At 40.6% G+C, this 13,300-nt stretch overlaps 1 protein-coding gene across 1 annotated transcript in view; it reads left to right on the top strand.

Moving 5' to 3' along the window:
• ccdc146 (coiled-coil domain containing 146) overlaps nt 1–9,224 on the top strand; it is a 41,568-nt gene extending 32,344 nt beyond the window's left edge. Inside the window, exons 19-23 of the mRNA XM_070929369.1 lie at nt 4,471–4,581; nt 4,710–4,847; nt 5,401–5,526; nt 7,195–7,317; nt 9,024–9,224. Of these exons, the coding sequence (XP_070785470.1) occupies nt 4,471–4,581; nt 4,710–4,847; nt 5,401–5,526; nt 7,195–7,317; nt 9,024–9,224 (699 nt within the window). The remainder of the gene's footprint in view (nt 1–4,470; nt 4,582–4,709; nt 4,848–5,400; nt 5,527–7,194; nt 7,318–9,023) is intronic.
• Nucleotides 9,225–13,300: the final 4,076 nt, after the last annotated feature.

Raw genomic sequence — 13,300 nt, 5'->3', positions numbered from 1 at the left:
CCTTAATACCAAAGAATTTCCAGCTTTCCAACTCAACTCAAGACACGTTGGGATGTATCCCAAATGTAGTCAGTGTTACATTCCAGCAATGACGTCTTTTTGTAGGACCACCAGTAAGTTAGCTCTGCTCAAGATTCCTACAGCAGATTCCTGATGGTAATTTTACATACACATAAAGACATAAAGAAAATGCTAATATTCACTGTTGGGGTGATAACTCCATAGCATATGCAGTCACTGATTACTTTTAAGTTCATGCTTGGTCTGGCCCCCAGTTATCTTTCTTTTGATGTCTTATGAGCCTTGATGTAGCCTGAGGTCCTCTGCAGGCAGGAACTATTACCTTACCTTATAACTATTCCTGTATCCCCGTCAGAGACTGAGAGTGAGGGATTTTGTTGTCAGGGGCTTGAAGACTGTAGAGTGATTCAGGCCAGCAGAGTCAGTATCATCCTTCAAATCTCTTCTCACCACAAGATATTTTATAGCCCCTAACTTTTAATATTTTTCAGTTCCCTTATCTGACATTGTGTTTGCAATGTCTGCATTTATTTATTTTCAGTTTTTATAAATCATGGTTGTTTGTATGATGTAAAGCGTGCAAGGTTGTGAATGGGTTTTCTGCCAGCTGCAGGTCATACTGTGTGTATTTCTAATATTATGTGACCTGCTGTCAAATATTTATGTAGAAGACACGTTGAAATGCATATTTTCATATCTAATTATAATTTCTTCCTCATTTGGGGCTTATGAAAGCTCCAGTTCAGCTCCTCTGCTCGCATGTTCTGCTAATTAACCTTACACAACCTTATTATGATTATGATTTTTTACTTTACTGACCTTTCTGCTTTACTGATCTGTCCCTTTTGTCTTTTATCCCTTTTAATTGTGCGGCACTTTGTAACCTAATTTTGGGAAATGGTATATAAATAAGGTCATTATTTATCTTTATTATACTGTTAAGCATACAGTGTGCCATCTATTATGTGGCGTTTTTAAGCCATCATGCTAATTACTAACTGAGAAATTATGTAAATTATATGCAAATTGTATTGTGCTTAGATGTTGTCATATGTACAATGCTTTACAGCATTCATGAGCAAGGAAAGCAGCTATACTTTGTGACTGTCAGATGAAGAAAACAGAGAGGCAGGCAGAACAGAGACACTGACACAGAGACAGATGAATACAAAGAGAAAGACAAACATCAGCGCATACAAACTGAGGGAGGAGGACGGTCATAAAAATGTTAAGAGCGAGGGCACAACAGAGGGGAAAAAAAAAAGATTGATTGAAGAGCGGAGAGAGGAGAAGGAGAGTGACAGAGACGCGCTGTATCCCATCCATCATGTAGTGTTTAAATGGCTCAGGGTGGTTACATATGAGGGTGGAACACAGATCAGTCAGACTCAAAAGTGAGGAGTGGGCACACACTCGGTCAGTCGGGTATTTGCAGATTCTGACGTAGTCTGAAAAGTTCATCTTTATTTAAAGCTGTGAAATGAATTAAAACATCTCTAACCCAGCAGTTAGCTAGCTAAGCAAATGTCATTGTTTCTCACAATGTCCGACTATTCGTTTCACCCTTGCTTAGTCCCATCTATGATTGACAGAGTCACATAAGGAATCACAAAGCATGGGGAAATGCTATATACGGAGTGCTGAGGTTACAGGACTGCTGGTTGTGGTGATGGCAAATGACCATGAGAGACAGCTAATGCTAGCTAGACGTCCTCTAGTGTGCAGGAGCTTGACAATTGCGTAGCAGGTGTTGAAATAACATGCTCGAACAGTAAGAGTGAGTGGCAGTCAGTGCTAACGTTGGCAAACTAGGATAACTAGCTTTCACTTGGCCTAGCTTGCTAGCTTTCACTTTCTGAGTAGAAGCTAGGTAGCCTAGTTTGCTAACTTTCACTTTCCCGAGTGGACAATAAACATAACTAAAATACTAAAATAACATTTGCAAAAATATGCTAATGGTACATAACCAGCCATATGAGAGCTTGTTCAAAAAAGAGAAAATCAGTCTTGCATCAATGTTAATAAGCTATACAAGGCTACAACGTGCTCCAGTCAGTAGCACCATGGAAGTTGACAATGCGTCTCCTAATTAGCTGGTCGTCTTATCTCTGTCAGCCACTGCCAAAATGCTCACCAAGAGGCTTGAAGAACAGTTGTAGCCACCTTTTTATAAATGGAAAAATATGCAAAATACTGTAGCTGCAGTATTATATATTTCCTTACACAAAAAGTGGGAAGAATTCAAAATTCAGTTCATTTGTAGTGTCGCTATGATCATTTTCAGTTTGGTGCCCTTCATTTGCATGTTCAGCAGGAAATGGGATCATGTTGCCGGCGTTGTTGCTTAATTTCGTTTTTTGAATGTACTTAACATGCATTCAGCTACTTGCACCGTGAACAAGGTTTTGTTGTCAAAGTCACATTCTCTGTGAAAACTGCAGATAACCCTGGTCCCTGTTGGTCAGCCCCAATTCCTGTTTCTCAGCGTCTCTTTTCTCTCTCCAGTTCTGTCTTTCTTGTCTGCTTTCACATCCTATCGCCCCCTCTCTTTCCCTCTCTGGCCTTCATACTGTCTTTTCCTTTGCTCTTCTTCACTTTATCTTCCTCTATCTGTCAGCCTTTTATCAGTCTCCCCGTGTACATCTGCACCACTCTCATCTCTATCTCAGCTTTTTAGCCTATCAGCTGCTTACTGTCAGTTTTGTCTGCCGCTCAACTTCTTCTTCTTCTTGAGCATCCGTAACTTTAGCTTTACAAACACCCCAGTTAATCACATGACAGTCATACTATTTAGTTTAAAACTTGAGTCACATGACGTTGAGGGAGAATCATCTTTTTAAGGAGCTGAAGGCAGAGGTCTGTTTCAATCAGACTCACTGTCTTGTTTGTGCTTCATTAATCTCTTCTGTGAAGGGAGGGGAAATGAGAATCATCACTTTGTTCCACGCTGTCTTTCAGGTCTGACACAAACTCTCACATTAGATACAGGCACGTTAAACTTACACAGGTGCATGTACGCACGCACGCACACTGTATGGTTGAGTGGAGTGCTGTTTCATAAGCCAGGTCAGACGACCGCCTGTGTACAACATTTTTCCACACCTTGTTTTTCCTCCTCAACGCCTCTTCACTTTCTGCTGTCTATCCAGTCTCTTATATTTGTCTCCTTGTCCAACCTCCCCTACATCTATTCATATTTTCTCTTTCTTCTCTCTTCTGTCATCTGATCGTTTTTTTCCCTCTTTCTATTTTCTGCTTATGTCCCTTTTATGGTCCCTGTCATGGTTCCTTGATCATCTGGGCTTCATATACTTTTATATGTAGACTACTTTTACTTTGCTGTAATGGGTCCATTGGGCATTTGCATTAACCCTACTGTAGCTACTTTAATTGCTAATTTCCCTCTGCAGTCCCTGCGCAGGTTAAGAGGCCACTTGTCTTCTTATTTGTCTTTGTCTCTGTAATCTTTTCCCATGAAACTGACAGACCAGCTGAATCCAGGTGCAGCTATGAGCCCATATCCTCTTCATGGCTGTGCCTGTATCCTCCTTTGATGAATGTGTTATTTCTTTAATTGGTTGAATCATTAGTATAAAATGACAGAAATGTAGATCAAGATCATCTACTTCACCACCCGCTCACGCGCACGCACACACACACACACACACACACACACACACACACACAAGCAATGACGCCGATCATGCACCAAAGTAAAGTTTATTTCAGGAAATGATTTCATGACTTTTATATATACACCAGAAAAAATACAGAGGTCCGGACCTCAACGACCTCAGTGGTGGGTACAGCCTTGGTCAGCACTACATGTTTCACTTGAGCAACTCACTAACTGCAGGATAAGAGTGTCAGCTAAAGGCCTGCCTCTAAAATGCCTGCACTGTCCCCTCACTTAATTTTAATGTCTTCTCTTGTCCTCCTGCCTGTCTTTTGTCTCCCTCCGCTCTTTAAACTCATCTCCTTCCTGCTTTCTTGTGTATCCTTACCTTCCTTTCTATTTCTGTTGTCTTAAGGGATGCAGAATACAAAAAAAAAAAAAATCCAGTCCTTTAGAGGGATCCTGTGGCATTTTTAAATGTTGCTTTCTTTTATCACACTTTGTCAGTGACTTGTCACCTCGTGGGAAGGCGCTCCCATATAGGAGCTACATTTAGCTGAGAAATGTGTTAAGCGGTTTTTAAAATCCCCAGTACAATAAGTATCTTAAATGCCTGGAGGACAAGGCACTCAAAACACAGACAGTAGCAGACTAATTCTGGATGTCTTGCTTTTTGTACTTTCATGTTTAAAATTTCATTACTAGACCTCAATGGCAGTGACCCAATGACTACATTTTGGCTTATATGTACAAAATATAGGCCTATATTAGTGTACGTGTATTGACTTACACACTGTTGACTTGTTTTGTCTCTAATTCTCTCTGACTCTCAGTTGTCAGAAGCCAGGGACAAGACACTCGAAAGTCTGCATCGAACAGTTGATTACAAAGAGCTAAAAGGTGAAGACCCCTCAACTGTAGAGCTGGTCAGGAAGATTGAGCAGGTACACAACAACATTACAAGATATTTATGTGTGTAAATATTGCCTATTTATTTTTTTCTATATAGAAGCAAAAATAGCACAAAAAAAATCCTAAAAAAGGACCATAATCATTGTCTCTGTGCATGTAGCTGGAGGCGAATCTAGCAGAGAGCGAGAGGCAGGTGCTGGAAAAAGAACTCCTCGTGGACCAGGTGACCCGGCTCTCGAAGCCACTCAGCGAGCAGGCTGAGAACTGCCAACAGGACCGACTCTCACTGGCAAAGAAGGTAGACTACGAGACCCACTCGCAGACAGACGGAGACGAGGCTCAGCTCATATATACTGATCGAACAATACAGACAAACAAATACACACTCAGATTAACACACACATGTTATGTCATTCCCATGTTCATTCACAGTAGGTCTAGTCTTTTACCTCTCTCTCACGCATTGTTTGAGGAGCATGTGCGGTCCATGTGAGGAGCACGCAGAGTGGGCATTCAGGAGTTCACCGAGCATTACAATTTCCTTGTACTCTCGCTTGGTCTGTCTCTCTCTTTCTCTCTCCTTGGCTGTCTGTATGTCTCTCTCTCTCACACACACCAATTATAAATAGCCTCAAGGGGAACAAGGTTCATTTCATGTAACGACATGAATGAAGATACATTTCATTTTTAAATGCAAAGATGAAAGTATATGTGTCTAAATCAGATCATGTTGAATGATTAGCTTCACAACCTGTATGTTCTGTATCAAAACATTGATTCTGTATCTAAATGCATGTTAAATCAGTGTGAAATTCACCTAATCTCTGTGTCTGTGTGTTGTCTGCCTCCAGTTAAACGAGCTCCGAACTCACATAATCGACACCAACCATCGCATGATGGCCGTTTCTGCAGAGCTGTCCATGAAGCAAGCTGCTGCTTTGTGTCTCCAACAAGAGATCAAAGAGAAAGAGCTCCAGGTCAGAGGTTGTCCCAGACACCCACAACAACGTGATTCTGGAGTCCAAAATCTGTGATCTTGGTTGCACACCCCTCAGTCTCACACTGTCTTTCCCATTATTTCTGTCACTCTCCACTGGCGGCGATCAAAGAGAGCAAAAAGTGTCTCGACAATTATTTCTCCCCATGTCCCATCTTTCACCTCAAGCCCATTTATTTTGCTTGTTTGTGAAACAAATCAAGAGGTGAAGACAGGGGGACAAAATAATATTCAATAATCATTATCATAAATGGGATTTAAAAAAACTCCAAGGGGTTCATAAAAATGTCAGTGAAAGAAGAAGAAACAAAGCAAGACATGAATTCGTTCTAACACATTCGATGAAAGCATCAGGGAATCAGGATTAATATTTAGCAATGGTGCATTCACTGTCACCGCTGGTCCTGCAGCAAGCAGAATCTATGTTGTTGTTTGACAAAAACAATCTCACCACAAGGTTTACTTTCGCTCATATCACATGATCCTCCTCAGCAGATGAAGTTTCTGAGTTGTCATGGAAACGTAGGTGTTTCTCTAAGCTCTTTAGGGACTTCTGGTCCATCAAAGTTGACAAGAGATCAAAAGCCCCAGCTACTTAGTGGACTTTCAAGAAGTTGTTGTTTGTTTACTGGAACTGAAAGTAGCCTCAGCAGCCCATGAGCAACTTCTGTATCCATAGCAACCAAGAAAGGTTCCATTGTTGTTAACATTTAAGCCACATGTCATAACATTGAGTTGAAATATTAGCCAACTTACTTAAACTGTCTGCTCCTACCCATATTCAAAAGACTCAAGACTGGATTAACAGTAAGTTGACCTTTACACCTGAACAGTCAAATGAGAATATTACATAGATGTGTAATGTTCTTCTGTTGTTGTTTAAAGCTAAGCTTCTGTGGCACAGTGGGTTTATCAGAGCTTCTTTACTGTAAAACAAGGTGCTGGAAACAAGGTTGATTAGAGCGGTGAGAGTAAACCCAAACATTAGCTAAAGTTGCAACATGTACAGCCAAAACAATGACCTGAAAGATGCTAAAACACTGCAGCGCTGGGGGATAATTCTTCTGTGAGTTTGTTACTACGGCAGACCCCTTTCACATTATAATTTGGTTTGATTGTTAATGTAAAACATTGATTAGTGCAGCTTTCAGGTAACATTAGGTTTAACTTTTACAGTCAAAGCCTGCATGATAGCACTGATAATATATTCTTATTATTATTATATTATCATTATTTTAAAACCTTTTCCTGTTGAGTTGGAGCATGAAAATAATCAACCAATGCCAAAAAGCCATCAGCTAAATCATCATTTAAGCAAGAATTTTGAAATTCTGACTCTGGTCTCACTGCTTTCTGTCTCAATAAAACATTTAACCACTAAAAATGAGAGGATTTCCCACATGCCTTCTAAATGTTTGAAGAGATGCGTGTTAATAACCTGAAGAGCCCCTGCAGCTGATGTATGCCTGCAGTGCGCCGCAGACACAACTAGAAGGAGAAAACGCAGAGGCATAACTTTGCCCAAATTCTGACACTAATACATCTGTTTTCGGGTGCAGTTAGAACCGAACTGAGCCAAGAGAGTGCAGAGTGGACGGGTGATAGGAATACAAAGTGAAGGTTTCTCGCGCTGCCTCTGTGTTTCCAGATGGACAGGTGCCAGCAGCAGCTGGAGCAGGGCCTGCCACCATGCCCCGAGATAGAGGAGGAGTGGAGGAGGATGCTCCGAGACAAGAAGAGGAGACAGAGGGACAAAGAGGAGAGAGAGAGGGTAAAGAAACACACAGACACACAGAGATCACCGGTCAGGAATTGATTAAAGCACTGTGGGGCAAGAAAAGAAGATAAGAGTGACAAAGAAACAAGAAGTGGAGCTGGGACACGATGCGGGGCAGGAATCGATTACGATTGTGAGGGACAAAAAAGGAGCTGCTGTATACCTGAACATGCACAGACTCAGACAGAGAAGTGAGATGAAGCTCTCCACGGAGACGAGACAGGAACTAGACTAGTTTTCTCCTCGTGCACAAACACGGGACAAGAAGGGCAGACTGGCGGACAAACAGAAGTAGAGGCTGTCTACACAAGAAAGACACACATACAGGGATCAGCTGTGTCTGAAACCAGTCCAGCTGTCTGCAGCCTGTCTGTTGTTACACTGATCTGTTTATTCCCGCTTATAGCCGCTGGCCCAAAAAGACACCACAATACTCTGCATGCACAATGCCATACCCAAAAAATAGCAAGAAACCTGCAGAAGCTGAAACGTTAGTCATCGTATCTAAGAATTTAAGCTTTTTTCTACCTCAGGAGTCATTGTTAATCGTGCGTTTTAAGCTTCTTCTTAAAATGTAAATGTGTTCTGTGAACCTGATAAGACGAATATGTTTTTTTTTCCTGTGTATGCATTGGCACTTCCTGCTATTTTTTTTTTTTTTGCTTTCAAAGCCATTATTCCTTGTTTTGTTGTGCGCGCCTTAGATCACATGCCAGCGGATAAACTGTTCATATGCATGAGAAAATCGCCATCTCTTTGAAGTCTCAGTGAGATTTAGGCACAGTTCATTTGCATGCTGTGGTGGGGGTGAAAGTCAAAATGGGGGGACTGTAGTGTCGCAAGGACGTGTGCACACTAGAAGATTTCTTTTTTCTTTTTTCTTCTCAGCAGGAGTCCGCCATGGTTACAAATTCATCCATCTGTCATATTGGGTTCAAATCAATTTTGTCAGCCGCTGTCAGCCATATTTTGGTTTTATTAGGAGGAAAGGAATGTCCAACCACAGTTAACGTATACCTGCACACGAGTGATGTTCATTTTGTGATATATATATATATACACTGTATGTTTGCTTTTTTTTGCCTTTTTTAGAAATAAAATATTTGTGAAGCAAGAGAGACCTCTTCAGTAGGAAGGAATGGGTTGGGCCTGAGAGCCACAGGCCGGGTGGGGTCAGAAAGTATTCAGTATGGAGCAATGCACTGTGGGTTTTGTTGACATAACAAACAATATAAAATATCTCCAGCTCTATCCTTTTAATGTTTTTTTAAAACTCAACATGCCCACCAAAAAGGAAAAGTATTTTGAGAAAAACATCTTTCATTCAATGTTGTTGACCTGTCAGTCAGTTAGAAGAACAAGTGCAGCTCACAGTGTCTTGGTATTATTTTATTCCAAAAAGACAAACTCCTGTGTAACAAACCTAAAGCATCTCTAGTAACTCTAATCTCTCTAATGTGTATTTTGAATTACTGAAGTTAATATGAAGAAAAGAAAGCCTTGTGGTTGTGAGCTCGGGCACTCAGCTGTTCATTGGTGCCCTTGTATCTGTCTTGAGAAGTTAAAAAAATAAATGAATGATTCCATTTTCATGATTCAATTTAATGTTGAACTATTCAGTCCAAGGTCGTGCAGTCTTTCATCAAATATTAAAACTGCCCGTGGTGTGTGTGTGTGTGTGTGTGTGTGTGTGTGCGCAGCGGGCTGAAGAAGAGGAGTGGAACCAGTTGCCTAATGGAGAGTACACCACAGCTGAAACCCGTCCCAATGCGTACATCCCCCAGACCGGCCCGCTCCCTCTGCCCAAACCCTACGGAGCCCAGGCCCCCTTCAAGCCCTCCCAGCCAGGTGCCAACATGAGACACATCCGCAAACCAACGCTCAAACCCTTAGAGATATAGACAACATATATTCATGAACATGTGGGTGTTGGTTTTGGGCTCATTTTGAGTCCCCCACAGTTCACATCAGTGTCCTTCACAAACGTTTAATCTCCACTCCAATCTAAAAGCAAATGAGCGTTTTAATTTTTAGAAAAATTTTCCAGTGCATGTCAGCGATTTGGCTCATTTCTGTCACACTCACACACTTATTTGTATTGTGTATGTTTGTGTGCTCCCTGTCCAGCACACCACTGCTGCTTCTGTTATGTGAGAGCGTACTTGTGGACAGCATCTGGTTGTAATTTTGTTTCCTTTTGTTTTTCATTTACTGGCAAGAGCTTGTTTACACGCTTGCTTGCAGTAACACTACATACTGTCGGAGAGCGGAAGGGAAGACAGAGGACACAAGGGGAGATAACATTTGTGTTTAGGTTTTGTATTTATTTCTGTACTTAGCGACACATCATTATCGTCTTACCACCTTTCTCTTAAAAGACAAATTTGTTTCTCAGGCACAGTGGAATATTTTGACGTATTCTTCAGTCCTGTTGCCGTTTCATCCCCCGCTCTTGTAATCTTGCAGCTGATGAATAAATTGCAATGGGTTTAAGCTCTAAGCTAGGCTAAGAGTGGCTGCTTAATGCCTGAAATGATAAATGTAAATATAGAGAGGAAGATCAGGCAATGAAAGAGCAGAGAATGACGAGAGAGAGGAGAATTTAAATGAAGAGGAACGAGATATGGCAGTCAGAAGAGGTGGCAGAGGACAGTCAAAGGAAAGAATTGGATAAAAGCAGAGCTGTGAATGAGGTGGAGTTCAGAGTCGGTTACTAGAGACCAAAAACAAAGTCACTTGCCTTTGAAGCTTCTGAAAACGTACTGGGAGTCATTCTATCTGCTGATCTTAGATGGAGTAGTTTTGGTGTTAGTGAGCTTGTTTTGCAGCAGTAAGCACAAATGTGTTTGTGAACAAAGTTCATGTGGAGACCATTATTGAGTACTTCAGTGATTCCCAACAGTTTCTGCACATCTGCAGTGGCTCAAAGAGTAGCTAACTAACTCATTTGAAAAAAATATAAATCCTAATTTGATCTAAAAGTATATACACATATTTGTGTTTAGGAGAAAAATAAACGTCCAAATAGAAAATTGGTCTCATTGATCTTCAGTAAATTTATTGTCACAATTATCAGTAAGCTACAAGCTACAACAGGCTGACTGCACAGGAGACTCCTCCCACCCACATGAATCAAAACATGTTGCCAATTAGAGTGCATGAAAAAGCTAGCCAAAAAGTCCACATAGTTATGGCTGAATCATTGAAATAATTACATAAATGAATGAATAAACAGTTGAAATACTGTAGTCAGCTAAAGTAATGGATCAATGGTTGAAATAGTTAAAAGTAATTCACGAACAGTTGAACAGTTAGCTGAGGGTAAAGGATAAACTGTTGAAATAATTAGCTGTGTCGATGAAGGGGAGCATCCGTGGATGTGGGGCTGCGTCAGACAAAAAAATGTTATGTGATGTGCTAAAGCTCATGGTTAATAAAAGATTGTGTAATTTGGCGTTAATATAAGTATTGCAAAACAAGCATGTATAAAAGCACAATGGGTATGTTCTTCGCTAAATGTGACTCAGGACTGATGCTGAGATTATTTCCTGACTTCAGGGGAACTCAGCTGAGTCTGTCCATTTCACACAGTATTGTCGAGAATCTGAGAGCTCACTTCCTCTTCAAGCTACAAACTATTTGACTGTAAATTGAGATCATTTCCTGATTTATCTTAAGGCTCCACAGTGCAACTGGCTCTCAGTCTTCCAGGGTTCAAACGAAATTCCTTGAAAAGTGAGCCAAGGCCTAACTGTTGCCACAAAGCTTCTCAGTACACCATGTTCTTCAAACGTTAAAGAGAAAAATACAGTAAACTTGGGGAAAAAAATCCTTTATTTAAAATTCATCTTACATAACTTTTTTTTGTGTAAACGTAAGAAACATGAGCGATTAAGAAATCCCTTTTTCATTCAGAGGAATGTTTTGTCATTTGTCAAATCAAAGCACGACATGAGTGTAAATAATCCCTGGTATTTACTCTCGTAGGGTGCCAACATTCAGATCTGATTCAGACACTGTGGTAAGGATTGTGAACACATGCCACCCACACACACACACACACACACACACACACACGCACCACTTACAGTAAGAGCTCAGTCATAATTGAGGGCACACGAGCACGTTATTCAAACCAGACATTTGAGTGTGTGAGTGTGTCGGCAGGCTGCGCAACGTCAGTCTTTTCTTATTGCCTTACTTTTAACCCTGTGCTGTCTTGTTTGATTGTATGGTTTGTAAAGCATTTGGTAGACTGATTCTGCCATGTGCTATATAAATAAAGTTACTATAAAGTTATTGAAGTCTGCTGTTTTCCCCTTATGCATTAACTTAATTATATAAGCAGGGCTGTGTATCGAAAACTAAAATACAGAAAAAGCTGGCATCAAATGTCAGACTTGTCAGATTCATAATCTTGTTTACTTTTCCTTTGATTTAAAGTGAGCCCATGTAACTTTAGCTGAGCAGCTTACAGTAAGTGACAATTAGGATAATGGTGAATGCTAAACAGCAGCAAAAGTGGACAAGAGTTAGAAAGAGTCAGAAAACGACCTCAGTCATGCCGTTATAGAGATATCAACGTAATGTTTGCTAACGTAGGCTAACATAAGATACAGGTCATATCAGACCAAGTTGTAGCAGCTGTAGCCGCAAAAGCCCTGAGTGTGTGGGATTTAGCTATAGTTTGTTTCATTGCTTATGAATTCAACTTTTCATTTGTATAAGTAAGAATATGATATTTGGTCTTATGAAAGTTAAATAGTCTTACTTGAAGTCAAAATGTATTTTTGTTCTTCACGGTCACTTGTGTTTAGACTATGTTTAACATTTGCGAGCTTTGGCTGTGGGGGTTTGTAGAAAAACATGTTTCTATTTCTCAAAGTAAGGTATCATTTTGTGCTGTACAGAAACATTGGTATATTACCCGCAATTCCCTAAATATTACAGACATGTTCCTGATATTAAATTCTAGCAACTTTAATTGAATCCACATTTCAGTTGTCACAAAGCTTGAAAATCCTTTTAGTCCTGCTTTTCTTCATGAACACAATCTGTCAATTTGGTTTTGGTATGAAGTAACAATCAGTGCGTTTCCTATAACGAGTAAGAGTCCATGTTAATTCTGCAACATCTAAATATGTGGTTGGGGTTGTAATTTTAAATCTTTGTCAGTGGCAGTCAGTCTCGCTGAGTTATACCGAAGCTCCTCTCAGCTGCAAAGATTCTGTATAACTCTGATTTAATCAGATCAGATTTAATGCACAGCAGCCACTGAGCGACCATATCAAGCTGCTCTGTGTGTGAAGCTTTTGTCAGCATGTAATCAAGTTGATGGGCTGCAGCAGAGGACAAACAAGTGTGTTTGATTTATAAATACTGTTTGCAGTATTTGACATCAATGTTCATAAATTGTAAGAAAGAAAGTGGAGAAGTTGCAGAGAGAGAATTGTTGCCGCCACAGAAATATGAGTTCATATAAATAGCTGCCTGCAGTTATTGATTTTCCATAAAAAAAATTGAAAAGCATGTTTCCCCAAATTGGATTAAACCACTAACTGATGATCTAACTGTGTTCCCTATTGTGTTATAATTTGATATACTGTTCATACACTGTTGTATTGTGTATAATAAGGTGACGCTGTCCTCAACACACCGTACTTACAAAAAACTGAGGGTGACTTTTTTCACCCAATCTGCCTCCTATTCTCACCTCCATCTTTCCTTTCTGGGCGTCTCCATCCATCTATCCCTCCGTCCCACCCTAATTTGTCATCAAACACTGAGAGCTTGTTTATGAGTCTTTTCAATCTCTCCATTCATCTTTCTCTTCTCGCCCTCCGTCCCTCCATCATCCATCCATCCGGCACTTGTCCTCAAGGCCCAGTCAATGATGACACATTTTTTCCCCCTCATCTGTTTTCCCCCCTCAATCCATCCATCCCCCGTCCCTCCCCGCCTCTTCCGCTCCCGTGCG

Source organism: Enoplosus armatus, chromosome 22 (genome assembly GCF_043641665.1).
Source record: "Enoplosus armatus isolate fEnoArm2 chromosome 22, fEnoArm2.hap1, whole genome shotgun sequence".
NCBI classification, from domain to species: domain Eukaryota; kingdom Metazoa; phylum Chordata; class Actinopteri; order Centrarchiformes; family Enoplosidae; genus Enoplosus; species Enoplosus armatus.
The sequence above is the reverse complement of the archived record's forward strand: the minus strand, read 5'-3'. Positions and strand labels throughout refer to the sequence as shown.